At 40.2% G+C, this 16,699-nt stretch overlaps 1 protein-coding gene across 2 annotated transcripts in view; it reads right to left on the reverse strand.

The window, feature by feature from the left end:
- Positions 1-755: 755 nt before the first annotated feature.
- SPTLC3 (serine palmitoyltransferase long chain base subunit 3) overlaps positions 756-16,699 on the reverse strand; it is a 168,212-nt gene continuing 152,268 nt past the window's right edge. For both annotated transcript variants that reach the window (XM_075147712.1, XM_075147713.1), the window contains 3 exons: positions 4,726-4,861; positions 3,607-3,736; positions 756-1,229 (listed from right to left, as the gene is read on the reverse strand). In XM_075147712.1, the coding sequence (XP_075003813.1) occupies positions 1,116-1,229; positions 3,607-3,736; positions 4,726-4,861 (380 nt within the window). In that variant the 3' untranslated portion in view covers positions 756-1,115. The remainder of the gene's footprint in view (positions 1,230-3,606; positions 3,737-4,725; positions 4,862-16,699) is intronic.

Genomic DNA, 16,699 nt, shown 5'->3' on the forward strand with positions numbered 1-16,699 from the left:
ACAACCCCTGACGTGCATAAACCATACAAGAATATTTCAAGAAATGCTATTAAGCAGATGACTTTACCACATTTAGAAATGGCGGAGTTTTCAATTTAACAGGTGGCAGAACTGCTTATGGTATCTTGAACTTCACATTCTGTATAACTAACAGCTTCAGCATTATGTACTTGTTAGTGAATTTATTAAGCCCATAAGTAGTTCAAGAAACTTAGGAATGGGCTCATAAATGTCATCTGCAGTTTGTGAACTGCAAGTATCTGACTGTTTTGATCAAGGTTTTTACGGGAAAGTTAAATGGTTATTAAAATTATTTACTACTGCTACACAAAAAGAGAGCAAGCCTGCTGAAGAACTTACGTTGTGATAAGATGTGAAAGGCTGTAGGTCAAATGTGTTAGCAGAAAAGCATTTCTGTTAATGTCTAAGCCCAAATTTTTGTACATTACGAAGCTTATAGTGTATTTAAGTGGCTGAGAAAGGGTCGGTGGAGGGGAGGAGGCATTTTCCCTTTCCCATAGTCTGCTGTCAGAAATATATGACCTGATCAGGCTACTTTTCTTGTTCTCAGCATTAGCCACCTTCTAACATTTTCTGTCCTTGGAGAAATGCATGATAGGGAAACATAGTTAAAGAGATTACTTTCTGCTCATTCCTCTGTAGCAGTCCACACCAATGTCTTGATTTATGCTCTTTAACAGTTAAAAGTCAATCTCACTGATGAAGCTCAGCTATATTGCCATACTACACTGGAATACATTCAGTTTTTAAACTTTATTATTTCAGTCACAATTAAGACTATCTGAAGCCTCTTCATAAAAAGGGGCAATAACAAAAGCTGTACGTTAGCAACTCGATCAATGGATGCATTCATTCTGCATCAAAAATACCGTAAGAAGGACAGATCTCCTGGGGAGGCAAATCTGTATCAATATTTCAGTCTCTTGAATACAGAAATTTGATACAATAAAATGCAACACCCGAGCTTCCCCTCCTTTCAATTAGCTGAGAAACAAAAATTGTCCTTAGAAGGGCAGAAATGCATTCTTATATTTTAGTTTTCGGGTTTTCCCCCCTTTCATAGCATCATAATGTTCTCTTCATGGGTGGAAAACTTAATCTTCAAGTTCAAGCCTAGTTTCTTCATACAGTTCGGGATGAGATGACTTGGAATACCGGGAATATTTCAGATGTAGAAAATCACCCAATTCATCCAGAGCATTCAAAACCTGTAAGACCATTATACTGTGTCAATTCTCTTGGAAAAGAAATGAAGTTCTAGTAACCTCTACAGCAGAACAAGGATATCATAAAAGGATCAATTAAAGAAAGTTTAAAGGGCAAAAGGGCAAATTTTGCTTTCATTCTCCTGTAGTGAACGTCAATGCAGTCGTAGATGTACAATAGCATCTATGAGAACAGAATTTACTCCTTCAGTAGGTTATGATTTATTAGTAAGTATATTAATTGAGCACAGATGAAAAACAAGACCTTTTTCTAAAAGCACAGGGAGATAATAATCCAGATAAAAAGTTATCTTTGCTTGTGCAAAAGGAATGTGTAAGGTAATACTTCAATATTTCCCTATAGATCCCAACGAATGGATCTGCCACTGCATTTTCTTAGATGGGACAGCCCACTGTGCTGATCAGAGTCATCATAAATAGTCCAAATAGTTTAAGATATTTTTAGTGCATTCCATTATCTTCTTGTATTAATATCACAGGCATAATTAATAATGCTATTAGCTGAGCTGTGTCCCTGGCTCTCAGTAGATTCAAAAAGTAGCCAGGGAAGTCTATACTATAGAGAAGCAGCTCAGTGTTTTGCAGCATCTGATCCACATTCAAGAGCAGCCAACCTTTTGGCATCAAAGAAAGCAGCAATTTTGATTTTGAGCCTGTTTCTGTTAAGCCACTAAAATGAGCTCAAGAACAGAAAGGAGTAATTTAGTAATGGTTTATGCAGAGAGATAGCTTCAAGGTCATTAAGGAAGTTATTCTTGGGAGCTTGCCCTTTTCATGGGTCTTTCCTCTTTTTAGTTCCAGGCTGAGATTCAAACCAAATTTTGCTAAAGGGAAAAGTCTTCATTGGGCTTGTTACCTGTTGTTACCCTGTTTTTAAGCATATTCACGAAGTATTTGTCCTAAAAACTTTCCATCTGCAAGTAATTAAACTCAGGGCATTTCCATTCCCCCATACTCTAAGGACATTTAAAGAATGCCACAAGCACTACGGCAATGAACCCACTTTCAAAGACAAAAATACAGCAAGTTCAAGAATGGTGCCTGGGCAGTGTTTCAGACCTTCACTGGTACCAGGAAGCAGCAATGTGCAGGTAGCAGGAAATGAACATGCAATGATGGCCCAAAAATATAACGGGCTTGACATCTGGGGGTGGGGGGAGAGGAAGAAAATCAAAGCAGCAGCCTCAAGAGATTAATCTTCAGATCAGCTTCATTGCCTATTACTAGTTACATAAGCCAAAATGTACACAGTCAAACAGCAAAAGCTGACAATGACCAACACAAGTACGTAGCTATGCCCTGTTCTATGCAATATTACCTTTATGGTATTATACCTTGTTAATAACTACTGCACCTTTAAGAGCAGCAGGAATTTTACACTGCACATGTGCAAGGCAGTTTTTTCAATTATTGTTTGAGAGGGTTCTACACTGGCGTGGGAGCTGGTCAACCGGGCAGGGCTCCGGCCTCAAGCTCCACATGAATCTCAGGATGCAAATGGAGAGCCAGGGGCTCTCTGCAGGCACAGGTGCTTGTCTGCATGAAGAAGTGGCAGCTTTAACTCAAATGCCTTCTATGTTCACGGATTTTTTGCTTTAACCATCATACTTGTGCAAAGAGAGGAAAAAGAAAGCCTGAAATTTACTGTTAAGCCTCCATGTTTCATGCTTCTAAGTTGGCTTATTCTGAGAATGAAAGAACGTATATCAAGCCAGGCCAAAAACACCTTTGGCAAGAAAGGGAGATGGAAAAATTTCAAAGAGTTTATTTTAAACACATTTCTGACTGCATTGGAATGGAGGTTTACGATGGAAGTCTCAACATACTCTTAACAGTATTTCTGATATCAGAGAAAGATACAGAACTGAGACAGGCCAGACAGCACCAATTAAACTTCATTAGGTTCAAACAGTTCCAAATACTGTTTGCAATTTCCACCTGTACCCCCAAGGCTGTCCCATATACTTCTGCAATTCAGGAAACACGTGGAAATACGGAATGAAAATAAGGATATGGAAAACTTGATTTTCAATTATTTCCATATCGTTTCAGGTTTCCTACTCTGATAGTTTTGACCTGGCATTTAACTTTTGTCTTGCTGTGCTCTTCATGTAGGTCTTTATTAGTCATGACAGATTTGGTCACTATTAGAAACAGAAGAACATAACAAGTTAACTGTCCCATAATTTATTTTAAAAAATAAAATATATAAGGCTAAAATGCCTTTAAAGATCAAGCGACAAGGCCAGAAAAACAAACGTAAAAATGAATTATCGAGATTCAAAGTAACAGACACACAGCTTCTCCCAACCTCCTTTGCATCTGAAGTTAATTTTAGCAGGACATCTTCTGTGCTTACCGTGTCTAACATCTCCCGTGTATGTGCAGCTGACACACAAAACCGAGCCCTGGATTCTGTGATAGGAGTAGCTGGAAACCCAACCACAACCACCCCGATATTTTTTTCCAACATGCGTCTTGCAAAAGCCCTAAGGAGAGAAGAAGAAGAAAAAAAACAAAAGTAAATTATCTCCAATAAACTGACCACAGAGAGAAAACATTCAAGTATAATAAAACAATGGGTAAAATCCTGTCTTCAATTGAAGTGGATGGTAATATTCCTATTGAATTCAATAAGAGCCAGAATTTTACCAGTAGGACTGAGATTCTTTGCTGCTTAACAGCTCATGAAGCCAAGTGAGTGTCAAATACTAGAAGTGTGATGGCAGAGAAAACACTGAGAACAGACACGATTCATTTACATCAATGAAAGGCTTTGAGTGCAAATCAAAATGTGTGGGCACTCACAGTCCCTAAGCACAGAAGCAGCTGGGCTTCTGGAAGGTGTGAGAGCTGGGTTCCTGCACATCAACAGGAATCAAACAATCTGTGTGATGGTTTCTTTGCTCTCACAATTACTCTGCCAGTTTAGGAACCTTTTGTGTGGTATGTACTAGACCTAGAGCACACAGCCACCCTAAGCTACTTGCAGATACTCCCTACAGCTCAACCCTTACATTATGCTACTACTGACTTCTGGCCTGCATTTCCAAGGAAGTGCACAAGTGCTGCTTGATAGGTACCGAATGGTAAAACATGCAAAGACCATTCAAAGACCAGATGGGCAAAAAGAACATCCATCGAAAACAATTCATACATCAAAGGCAATGTATCTCTTTTAATGATTACAAATTAAAAAAAAAAAATCCAAATTCAAAATGCTATCAAAACTATTATTCCAGAGCAAGTTAAAAAAGGATAAGAGAAATTCTAAAAATTCTGAATATGAAATAGCTCAAAATTAAGTCTAGGGCGAAGTTTAAAATAGAACGTAACTAAATGATGAATTCACCTAACAGTGTATATTTCTCTTGTAAAGCATCTACCACACATAACTACATTTTTCACAGTGTATACCAAATAACTTATGAACTTAAATAGTGTTTGTTTTGCCAACAGTTTTTTTTTCAGTACTTACCCTATCTTACCAGGCATATAAAGGAGTAAGGGAACAACAGGAGAATCATCATTGCCATAAATGATGAAGCCCATTTCATGCAGTCTTCGTCTGAAGTATCTTGTGTTTTTCCCCAGCTGGCGCACTCTTTGGAGCCCTGAAATGAGTCAGTCGGGAGAAGAGTCAGTGCAAAGATCATAACCAGAGTCTAGTAATAGGCAAGAAACAGGGCTGTGGGTAACAGTTCAAAAAAGTTTGGCTGAAATGTATATGCTGCTATTTGATTCAGAAGAAAAACATGGAATGAGATAAATGCAACTACGTTGATTATTATGGCACTGTAAGACAGATGACTGATGTTCCTTCCCACTGGCAGAAACAGTATGTCTTCTGGGGACAGATAGGTGAACAATTCCCTTTACTGATGAATAAATATGAAAAAATAATTCCCTTTGCGCTGAATAAAGCCTACTGAATGACACACACCTATACAGAAGTAGTTAATATGTCTCTGTGGATACAGGACATGTAAATAGAGTATGTTCTTTCTCAACATAATTCACTATAAAGGGAAACAACCAATGTCTACAGATGTTGATACAGATGTCAGTATATGCATATCTTTTCTCATTAACAATATTCCTCAGGGATCCTCTACTATCTTAGCTAGTTCTGTGCGTACGTGTTTTTTTTTTATTCTGTGACTGTAATAAAGCTTAAAGTAGAAAATACTGCATTTTGGGTCAGCTGAAACGGATGCTTTTGTTGCAGTTTTTTAGACAGAGGAAAAGCATGCGATAAACTTTGTTACTACACAAGGTCTGATCTTCTGCAGTTTGTTACCAACATTCACCATAACTCCAGTAACTCTAATATACATCTACATATTTAACCCCTTGCTGAGTTCTGCTCAGTTTCTCTGTCCTCTTATCCTGCTATTATTACCTCAATATCATCATCTGACAATAGACTTTAGCCATTCGAGACTTTCAGACACAAGTTTTGTTCTCTGCATTGTCCCTGGCCTCATTCAGTCACGAATCCATTGATGTGCCCCCCAGCAAAACTGACAGGAGAGTTGAAGACAATTATTTTTAATGAAGAAAAAAAGACAAAAAACAGTGGACAAAAAATGTGCTTGAAAAGTCATCTCAGCCTTTTCTTTTGCAGTGTCACTAAGGAGGTGGTTTCTGACAAGTGCAGTTGCTTCCCCACCCGTTGCATACAAAAGGGAAGAGCCACACTCAACATTACTGTAGGTAGGAAATATAGTACGTCTTTTCCCCACTCCACCTGCATTATATTTCATCAGCGAGCTGATATATGTGCTGCTCTTCCAAGGCTGTTAGGTGCTGACAGGGATGGTGCCGCCTACCCCGTACCCACATGCTGCTCTTTCCCACCACCTCCCCAATACCAATCCTAGGTTCACACAGCCACACGATGAATCAAGCCAGCTCCGTCATCTGCCTGACCTCGCCAGAAAGAAAACTGCCAAACCAATGTCAAACAGATCGATTCTCTAAACCTAATGGCTGTGCAGCTGCTTGTGCCTGCCCAGCAGAGGTGGTGGGAACATGTGGTAAGACTGGGGTTTAGCAGGACACATCTCAGCTACACTCTTAACTTCATTTTCCTGCCGTTCATCAGCCCATACTTTCAGTAACACTTACATTATGTCACCAGACATGAACACTGAAGCCTCCAGTACAACTCATTTCCTCTTTTTCCCTTTGCTTTTAAGGTGCCTTTGCACAGATGTATTACATTTTCACTCTCCATTTACTTTTTCATTTTACTTTACTTTTCGTTCGCTTCGTTCTTCATTTACTACTTTCTGCTGTCACCCTTCTCTGACTGGATGCCTGTTTCCTAATTTCCCATCTTCCTCCTTGTAACCACGGTGGCCAGTTAGGCATTTGTAGCTGCTACATAAGACCTTCAGCAGATTTGTCCTCAGACCGCATTCTGCCCCACCACCTGCTGTGGCTTTTCTTCCTATTCCCTCTTGGCTAAGGTGGGGATCACCACACCTACATAAACCCCTTTTCCATTAATCATTTCCAAGCACACATAGGTTTGAACAAGATCTACTGCTTCATCTGTTCTGTATCTTCCCGAGTCAAGGTTCTGTCAATGTTCTGGCTGGGAAATTTATAGGGAAACTGGGACTTGCTTCACAGTGATCAGTGTTTTGCTGAACAAATTAAAAGATCTCATAAAACCAGTGCATTTGGAACTTCATGCACAAAACTGCCCACGCAGACAACCTGTTAGTTACAGATTCAGTCATTCAGTTTAAAGCATTCAGTGGAAGAGATCTGCTGGGTTAGAAAAGGCCACAAATAGTTTAACCATCTCTCTAATGCTGCTAAAACAAAAACAGCTGTGCCAGAGCAAGGAAAACAAATGAAACACAAAAGCATCCTACTACAAAGCTTTCCAGTCACTAATAAAAACAATAGTCTGTGGTATTTCCAAAAATATTTTTGGTGTAGTAGATCTCAAAGAACCAGGAGGAAATATTGAGGAGGAGGAGGAGGAGAAATGGGGGCAGGGGACATGGCAACGAAAAGGAGTGAGAGAAGAACCACAGAATAATGCGTCTGAAGTCTAAAGAGAGACTTTTTCCCGTGTTAGAATTTGTAAAGATGTATTAGCACCTCCCGAATGCCCAAATTACAAGGAGGAGGGTGCGGAAGTAACCTGAACTGGGGGCTCAAAACCGCTATCTTAGCAGCCCCTGAGCTAGTTTCCAAACTCTCAGTCTACAGCATTTGAAACTACTAGATTTTCAATTAGGGAAAGTTTTCATAAATGCAGATGTTCTTGGTGACTGCAGTTTAAGACTTGCTGCCTTCTCCTTTCTATTCAGCTGTTTACCACAAAGCTGGAAACAAAGTGTCAGCCATGCAAGATTCCAGGCTGTTCGGTATTTATCAAACCATATGCGCATGGCCCAGAGTTGATCAGTTTGTCTCTACTTATTTTAGGTACCGGAAATTTAGACTCCAAAGCAAGAGGCGGAATCCAACAAAGGAAACATTAGAGCTGAAAGAGAAGTTTCAGGCAACCCCCCAAAAGTCGAACACCTCTTCTTTTTCCAATCTTCCCTTGCTAAATCTATATCCTCAACCAGCTTGTGGTGGGACGGATCCCCTTTCGAGACTCCCTATGGAACTCATTTCAAGCCAGCCAGTGCTAATGCAAAAGAGCCACTTTAATGTTTTAGCAACATCCCAGAATAGTAATTTCATTTGCAGGGATGCATTAAAGAGCCAAATAAAAGATCAGAGCACTCACATATATCTGGAGGGGAAAAAAAGCACATTAGGAGACGATTGCTACACACACTGTATTTGTGGGTGGGTGGCTGGGAGGAACCTATTTCTTTACCAAGTGTCAACACTTTCCTTTCTCATGTTAAGTTTTGTGGTCGAAGACCACATACACACATCATACACACAGCCATCTTATATGCTGTCCTGATAAGAGCAATAAAAACCTTAAAGTTTGTAACTGTATTTCAATGCTCTTTTTCGTTCCTTTATGGGACCCTCTAACGTCACATGAGGAGGCAGATCTGAGCAAAATGTTTATTTTGGTCTCATTGACCTATTTTTTCCCCCACACTGCAGATTAAATCAGTGTTGAGAGTGATGAATTCAGTTTAGAATCAGATCTTAGTCCAAATTCACTGTATGTTTAACCAAAGACACCGCATTTAAAAACTATTTTCTTTGATTCTTGAGGCTGTGATCTTGCATCCTTTATTATTTATTGAGTGAAAAATCTGCAGAGTTGGACCCTTGAGCTAAAACGATATAGCTGCATCTATACGAATGTAAGAATTTACCTGTACGGTACTAATCAGAAGATCAGGTCCTTATACAGTAAATATATTTGCTCAAAAATTCTTAGTTTGCAAAATTCTTCAGGATTTACAATCTATGCAAATAGCTTATAGCACAGCATGCAGGATATCCAGAGAGTTATATTCCATAAAACATGTGAACCACAACACAGCATATGTTTGGAGAAAACAGCCTAGACAGGGAAAACTGACCCTTAGCTAATTAAAACTAAGCCCACTAATGCTCCAGAGTTTTCAGCTAAGGTTGAGCATTACCTTATTAAGAGCTCTACATCTTTTTATTAGCTGAATTAAGAAGGGACAGAAAGAGAGAAAACTGAACAATAAAGAATTCTTAAATTTCACAAGTTGTCTTCACACTGCTTGGAACATACAGTGATATACAGACAGCTTACTGGGATTTTGTTGAAATACAGGATCAATTACCTGGATGGTACCACAAAACCAGATTTACTGCATCTGCAATCCACCTACTGGCTGGCAAATTTAGAGTTTACATTTCTTGCACTGCTTTAAAAATACTTGATTACCTAAAATTTCTATGGTGTTGGCAATGCTGGGAAAAATGCTGATTATATTTTTATTTGACATGCATTATTGTGTATTGCCAGTTTTAGCTCATTAATTTCTGCAGGCTTTTAGAAAGCTTTATAGCTCAAAATTAATATGGTTTAGTTTCAGGAAAAATACAAAGAGAAGGCGAGAGAGAGAGAAATGATAAAAGATAGTGGCTTGCTCATAATTTCTTTGAAGCAACAAGCTTTTTAAAAGAGCCACTTGGAGTAACAGACCTGGTAGATGCTTTGTCACGCGCCAGGCTATGGCTTCAGACCTGCTTTCAGTGAGGAGCTGCTCTGGAGTTTGACAGCAGGAAGGCATCCTGACTACACATCTGAGGGCCTGATCTCAGGCGGGTGTTACCTGGCACAGCTCCATGCACTTCAATAGAGCTTTGCCGTTTATGCCAGCTGAGGACCTTATCCTGGCAGTGAAAGAGGTAGTAAAAGTATCAGCCCTCTGAAACAAAAGTTTGTTTTCCTCTTCCAGAGATGTCTGCTTTTCACTCCTGCAAGATTTTAATAAGTAGAGAAGCTGGCTGCGTTCAGTTTCTGCACATTCTACCTTTGAACTCTTCATGTAAGCTTCTACCCTTGGAAATTCTGACTCAGTATATTGAAAACAGGAATAAGCAACCTGTAGCCTTTCATATCAAGATCTCAGGTGTATTTTAATTGAAGGAGAGCTATTTTTCCTGAACCCGTTCCAGGAAAGATAATCCCACGCCGTACTTTTTTTTGGCATACGTGGACTCTTCAAAACACAAATCCACCTGCTTTAATCTTCTCCAGCTGTTGTTTCATAGGGTCTTTCTAGATAATTAGTTACACAATCAAACTTTTACATACCGGTGTCAGTGTGTCTCTTCAATCTGTGTTCTTTGGATGGAGAACCCTACTCCCTGCCCTCCTCTACTAACAACTAGATAGTAAAAAGCAAACTTTCATAGGCTGAAAAAAAAATTGGAAAACAATAGCTCTTCCCCACTAAACTGTTGCAGATGGACAGATTTTCTTTTTTTCCTCTGGTTCCATTATAAGAGTAACACACATGTACCTCCATGTGCATTAAATCACAAATAGAATGCTATAAAACTGGGGTGCCTAAAGGAAATATGTTCTCAGATAAAAAATCTTTATAAAAAAATAACTTTGCTATGAATTGGGAAGAAGTGAAGACATTTTCTTCTACGATCTAATGCCAACTAGAAACCTAGTAATTTCAGCTTAATTCAGCTGCTAAATAAGCCCTTAAGGACTTATTTAGTCAGTCCAATTTTAACTGTGAACTGCTGCAAAACACTTTCCAGAGCAGATCAAGGGAAGAAAGAGTGGCAATTTCAGCTGAAGCAGAAAGGAAAGAAATTGTACAAAATCTTATTTCTCGAATGAGTCAGCTATGCCTACCCAGCACCTTATCTATATTCAGATGTATAACGTAAGCATTCAGTGTCCCGCACAAAAGCAGGGACAGAGCAGCCAGCCTTGGCTGAGCCTTATTTACTCCCAGCACAGGTGATTAATCACAAAGCACGTCAGTCCCCCTGCTGAAAGCCAGCCAGTGCACAACGCGCTCCATCTGTATCACATTAGGTGTTTCTGAAATGCCAGTGATCTAAACGCCGTTAGAAAAGGCACTTCTCTCCTTTGTGCTCCTCAGGCTGATAACAGTGCTGGATTCCTTGGGCAGTGGCAAGCGGCACCTGGAACGGAGGAGGGATCCTCACGCTCTATCCTGGCAGCAAAGACAGGCTTAAAAGGTGACGGTGTCATGGAGCTGCGTGTTGCTGTCCCTGGGGAAAGCGTAGCTTTCTTTGCTGGGGGACAGGCTACGAATCACATCCAAGTCTGATCACATCCCTCCTCTGCCTCGGTTAATCCTTATTTGTGAATACAAGGGACACCAATCCATGGGTAGGATCTGCTAGAGGACTACAGCACTGGTTTAACTTTGAATATGGAAAAAGTGACTTCATATGAGGTAGAATCATAGGTCAAGATGAGGTCAATCCTCAGAGCTCTTGCAAATCACTGCAAACACTATTACTCCAAAGCCCCCGCTTGTTCAGATCAACTGACCCTCCATGGATACATTTGGCTTTCTTCAGGAGGTGGACCGCATGGCAGGTGGCTCCACTGGAGCAGTGTGTCTCACTCATTTTGAGTTAAGATGGCAGATTTAGCTCTGTTTCATCATCCACTGCTGGGAGAACATCTGTGATGTTCTGCTCAGACAAATAATAATCGTGACAGCATATTATCATCATCAGCATCTTCACCGTCGTAGTGACTGGGAGCCCTAGTCATGGAGCCAATGCTGTGCAAACAGGGAATAAATTCGCTTAAGCGCTTTAAATGTAAGCATGTACTTACTGGGAATATTAACTTACTTAAAATTAAGCCAGGGTTCATGCATTCTGCTTGATGAGGACCCGAGAGAAGCAATCATCTCAGAAGGAAGCAGCAAAATGAGAATTTGAGAGGGAACAGTAAAAAGCCATACTTTAGTATGACTGATTCTGTAAGCTGTTTCGAGCAGGTTCAAGGGGTCCGTCGCTAAGTAGCTTGCAGTATTAAAGCTTACAGCTACAGTTTCACGATCCGTTCAGTCTGGCACAGATTTATTTTGTTGCAAAAGGGATCGTTCCTCTCAGCTCCAGCTGCTCGAGTCCTGGCACTGGGATTCATGTAGCCACATGGTAGATTGGCTCAGGGAACCAGTTTGGTTGTTAGGCTAGCCAGTTGTGGGAGGGTCGGTTATTTTTCAGCTAGATCAGTTCTCCGATTCAGTTCATCGCATGGCTGCACGAACACTAATGCTGGCATGAGAAAAAGGGGCACGAATAAGGGGATGGGCATGGATAAGGGGATAGGCAGGGGGTGAAAGGCAAAAAGGAGGGCAAGACTGCCCTTCCTGGCACCAGTGCTTGTTTATGCCAGGTTGTAGTGATGTGAAACTAAGGTTTTTGATTTACAGAGGACCCTGACAGGCAAAGCTAATGTTTTCAAAAGATTGCTGAGCACAGATAGCAGTGGAAAATGTTGGAAACTAAGCAGTTTAAGAAGCTAGTCCTCCAGTTATACAAAAATCTAAGGCAGACGGAAATGTTTTAAAAAGGAACCTTTTAAAAGCAGATCTTTTTAATGCCAAGCCAAAACAGAAAGCAGCGTTCTGCAGCTTCTCGCAATCTGAATGAGCTCAAATGCAAGAACTCAAAGTCTGCTAAAAACAAAAATGAAAACTAGCACTTGCAAAAAGATAAACCAATCAGCACAAATGGCAAAGTAAATTAACATTTTAAAGAACCACTTTCTATCTAAACAACCTCAGGAATTATCTTTTAACATAACAAGGACAGTAGATTCCTGAGGATAGGGTGTTAAATTTTTCAGCATCCCATAAAAACATACGAAAAATGCTTACTGCTGTTGATGAATTATTGTTTGCCATGCATTAAACAGAAAAATGATGCCTTTGCAAATGCTGCGATTTGCTTTGTACACCACTATAATTTATTATCAGTCATCAAGAAAATTGCTTTAGATTTTCTAGCAGTCTTAACTCTGTCTGCCTAGTGGTTCTATTTTTTACCTATCAAATTTAAGTGTAAAAATATGCTTTTGGTATTCTCAGGCAGAAAGGAGGAAAAAAAAAAAGGTCTGAGGTCACAGCTGGAGGGGCTGTGTTGCATGCAAGTAAGTGTACTTGAAAATTTGCGCAGGGTCCAAACACTCTGAGTCAACTATAGCCTCATCATGGGGATAAAACCACTAAGGCAGCTGCTGAGTTTCCTGAGGTATCTCCAGTGGTGTAATGAGAAGCCACGAGGAGAACATATAAAGAATATCTATATTATGAATTATAAAGAGTAAATGCCATGGGAACTTCTGCTTCCCATATCTCCTAATAAATGAGGAGAGACACATTTGAGATGAAAAGGCCACAAAGGCTTAAGAGGGATAAAATTATATTTTTTTTTATAGACTATATGAACTGAACTGTGGAACTTGCTGCCTTATGACATTACTAAAGGAAATACAGCTGCCAGAAGTTCATACGCTTTTGAACAACTCTATTATAGGAACTATGATAGTATCTATGACATTATGTTACCAAGAATAAACATGTCTTGTTCTACAAGCCATCAATTTGCAGAGTCCTGTAACACATGGCATTGAAAAATGCCAGGACTTGTACTCTACTAAAAATACGATTTTACATGAAAATGGAAATACATTTGCAATTTTTGTTGTCATTCTCTGACTCTTCTGACACAAGTCACTCAAGAAACAGACTTGGTCATAGTGACCCCAACCTACCGCTCTCTCCCAGGCAGGAACAACTACGCATATCAGTTTTGAGGGAACTACTACCTCCTCCTAATTCAGCATTTCTTGTGCTTCATTTTCTCAAGTCACAGCAAAAAACAAAAAACATGGCAAAACAAGGAAACTGTAATAGCTGTCTGTGGGCTCTGCAGTATCCTCCCAGTCACATTATCATGACATTAATGTCTCACAACTATTACAAATATTGATATGGGACATACCCATACATTTATAGATGGTTTCTGTGGGAGACACCATGTCTTCTCTGTATCTTTTTACTTATGTCAGTGCAAGGCTTTTAAAATGAGAACTTCCCCATCCAAATTGGGAGTCTCCTGCTGCAAAGGAAGGTAAGCACACGTCTTGCTGGCACACTTCCACAGAAGTCTGCTGACCAGAGAAGAACAAGGAGTGTCTGAGGTACCGGCATTGGTTTGGAGGGTTGCGTGTTTGCTATAGTTTCTTGCAGAGGCATTTGGTCCTACTTCTTCTCCTTCTCCACACCAGGCCCTTTTTGTTCACAGCCTTCCCAGCCCATCTTCTCAGCATCTCATTTTGGTCCCAGTCTCCATCCTTATCACCCACTTGTTCTCTATTCACTGTTGTGTCTCCTTTGCTTGACAGAGCCTCTTCCCTCTTTTAATCTTCCTGGCTCACTTCCCTAAGTGCCTGAGAGTGCAGGATGGACATAGGTTCTCAGGGCCCCAGTCCTCTGCTCAGGCTCCGGGTGGGGGATGCTCTGTTCAGGCCCCCCAAACTGAGCTGGAAGATGCTCCCTCACTCAGTGGTTCTTGAGATTTGTCAATGTTCATTTCAAGTAGAGATTTTTTAGCGTCTTGTAACATCACAAGACTCAGATGGTATTCCACAGACATGGCAAAAATTATAAACTTGGCTATCACAATCCAAATCTTCATCTCAAAGCTTGGAGAAACTTAAGACCTTCAAGGGAAAAAGGATTTTTAAAAAATCTTCCCACCCTCCCCCCCTCTTTTTTCCCCTAGATTATCAAATCCTCATATGTATATCTAGCCTTCTTCTGAGGAAGGACTGAACCTTTTTTGTTGATATGAAAAAATTGTAGCCTGAAACAGACACCTGCTGTGGATAATTTCCAGCTAAACAGTTTAGGTTTCATAGAATTATTTTTAAAGTGCTAATCTGTTCCTTCCTTGTAATTAAGCTGTACCCCCTGTGTCCATACACATTTATTCATATCCTGCAGTCATGCATCTAGTATACTGATCCTGTTCTGGAAATGCACACCCTGATTCCTTTTCCGAACAACCATATTCTTACTAATTGAAAATAAAGGAAGAAAATATGGGAGATCAATCATTTGGATACACACCAGGATAAACAAGCAGTATCGCTGCATTTCTGGCCTCTAGCTTTACCCACTATAGAATTCCACCTATGCTACTCTTCTCTAGATCAGCTGCTTAAGAAATTAGTGGAGAATAACCAGCAAGAAATTGAATGGAATGTAAAAGCATGCTATCTGGGAAAATATAAAAGACGACTGTGTGAAATGCCAAAAAATAGAGAATAAAGAGTTTTCAGAGCAGCAATTTAAATGACCAAAGCAGTCTTCCTTCTCTTAGTTTTCTATTAATCTACCAAGGAGTCAGTCATGAAGTTCAGATGTAAGAACAAGCTGCGTTAACACATTTGTCATCCCATTATTTCATACTTTTTTCAAGAAGCATCCTCTGGTTAACACGGAACTTTTTAGCAAACTCTAATTTCATTCTTTTCCAGGACATTCCCAGTATTTTTTGCAAGGCTCCTTCCCCTACCGAAATGCCCTCTGGAGGACAAGCCATCAGCGGACATCTCCTTATAAAGGATTCCCCAAATCATCCTGTGGGAAGGGAATGCCATTTGAAATAAATTGCAAAAGAAACCCCTTTTATCAATTCAACAGGCTTCCAGAGAACAAAGGGTCCATACCACCCTGTGGCAGCTCTGGTTCACTTGAAACTTCTCTGCCAGGTGTCTCTGCTACACTGCTCATGCTCTCACAGGGACAGCTCACATGCAGGATTCACCATTTTCTATGACAGCAGACCAAAAGAACTCAGCCAAGGCCACTGTTGTCCTTGGAAACAAAAACATCTAAGAAGAGACAGTGCTTTCTCTCTTCTGTTCTCCCCTCCTTTCTAAGCCACCACCACCTTCTCTCTGATGCCAAAGCAGCATTGTAGTGTGGTCCAGCATAACATTTTTTCCTGTGTTTTGGGTTGCGTGTTGTTTTTTTTTTTTTTTTTTAGTCACAAGACAGCCTAATGAAGGGAGGCCCACATGAAAGAAAAACCAATAGACTAAAATAATGAGTCTGGCTCAGAAGGACAAGAAACATTTTTACACATCATAGCCAGTTTGCTAGCCTTTGTGCAACACTTTAAGTTGTGATATATGATTTATTCATTTGTTTTTCTATTCATTTGCATTTCATATTACAAGACAATTTTAAAAAACTGACAGAACACTAATTTATTTCATAAAGGATTTGCAGAAGACTTAATAAGCACTTATTTTGTGCGGAAATACAAACATTGTGTCATTAAACAACACCGCTTCTGGAAGAGAAAATGCTGCAAACTTTTAGCCCTAAAAGAGTCAGACACGCACATCTTAAAAGACTGCGTCTTGAACCAAGTTCTCTTGTTAGCCTGCACTGAACTGCATGCAGAATCACGCTAGCTGAAGATCATTTTTAAGAGGTTTTGAAGGTTTGGAAATGCTCTGCATGTTTAATATTTTACACGCGGCATCTACGAGAGCCTTCAGTATGTAACTGTGGGGAAGGCTCGGTGTCAGACCGCCCTCTGACGGCAAGCATCTCCTATAGCTAGCGCAGGGAGCAGCACGGCAGGACGGGCTGCACGCATAGTCCCCGAGGTAGAAGAAATATGTCAGAGCTGGTCTCTTATATTGAACAGGACGTAAGCATCAGCATACGCAACCTTGACCTTTCGAATTTCAAGCTGGAAACAGTTGTTACACTCTGACTTCTCTGCCAAAATGACAAAAGCATAATTTCCTTATTGTCTACACATCGCACTGGAGTTTTGCTGCACTTTGTCATTGCACTCAGCAGAATTTGGCAGTGGGACTGGATTCTCTATCCCTCCTTTTGTACACTGGGGTCTTGTAAATTCTGGCCTCATTGAAGGGCTGCGATAAACATCTTAATAGCCTCCTGTCTATCATGGTTTGAAACCGCCCTCTA

Source organism: Calonectris borealis, chromosome 3, assembly GCF_964195595.1.
Source record: "Calonectris borealis chromosome 3, bCalBor7.hap1.2, whole genome shotgun sequence".
NCBI classification, from domain to species: Eukaryota; Metazoa; Chordata; class Aves; order Procellariiformes; family Procellariidae; genus Calonectris; species Calonectris borealis.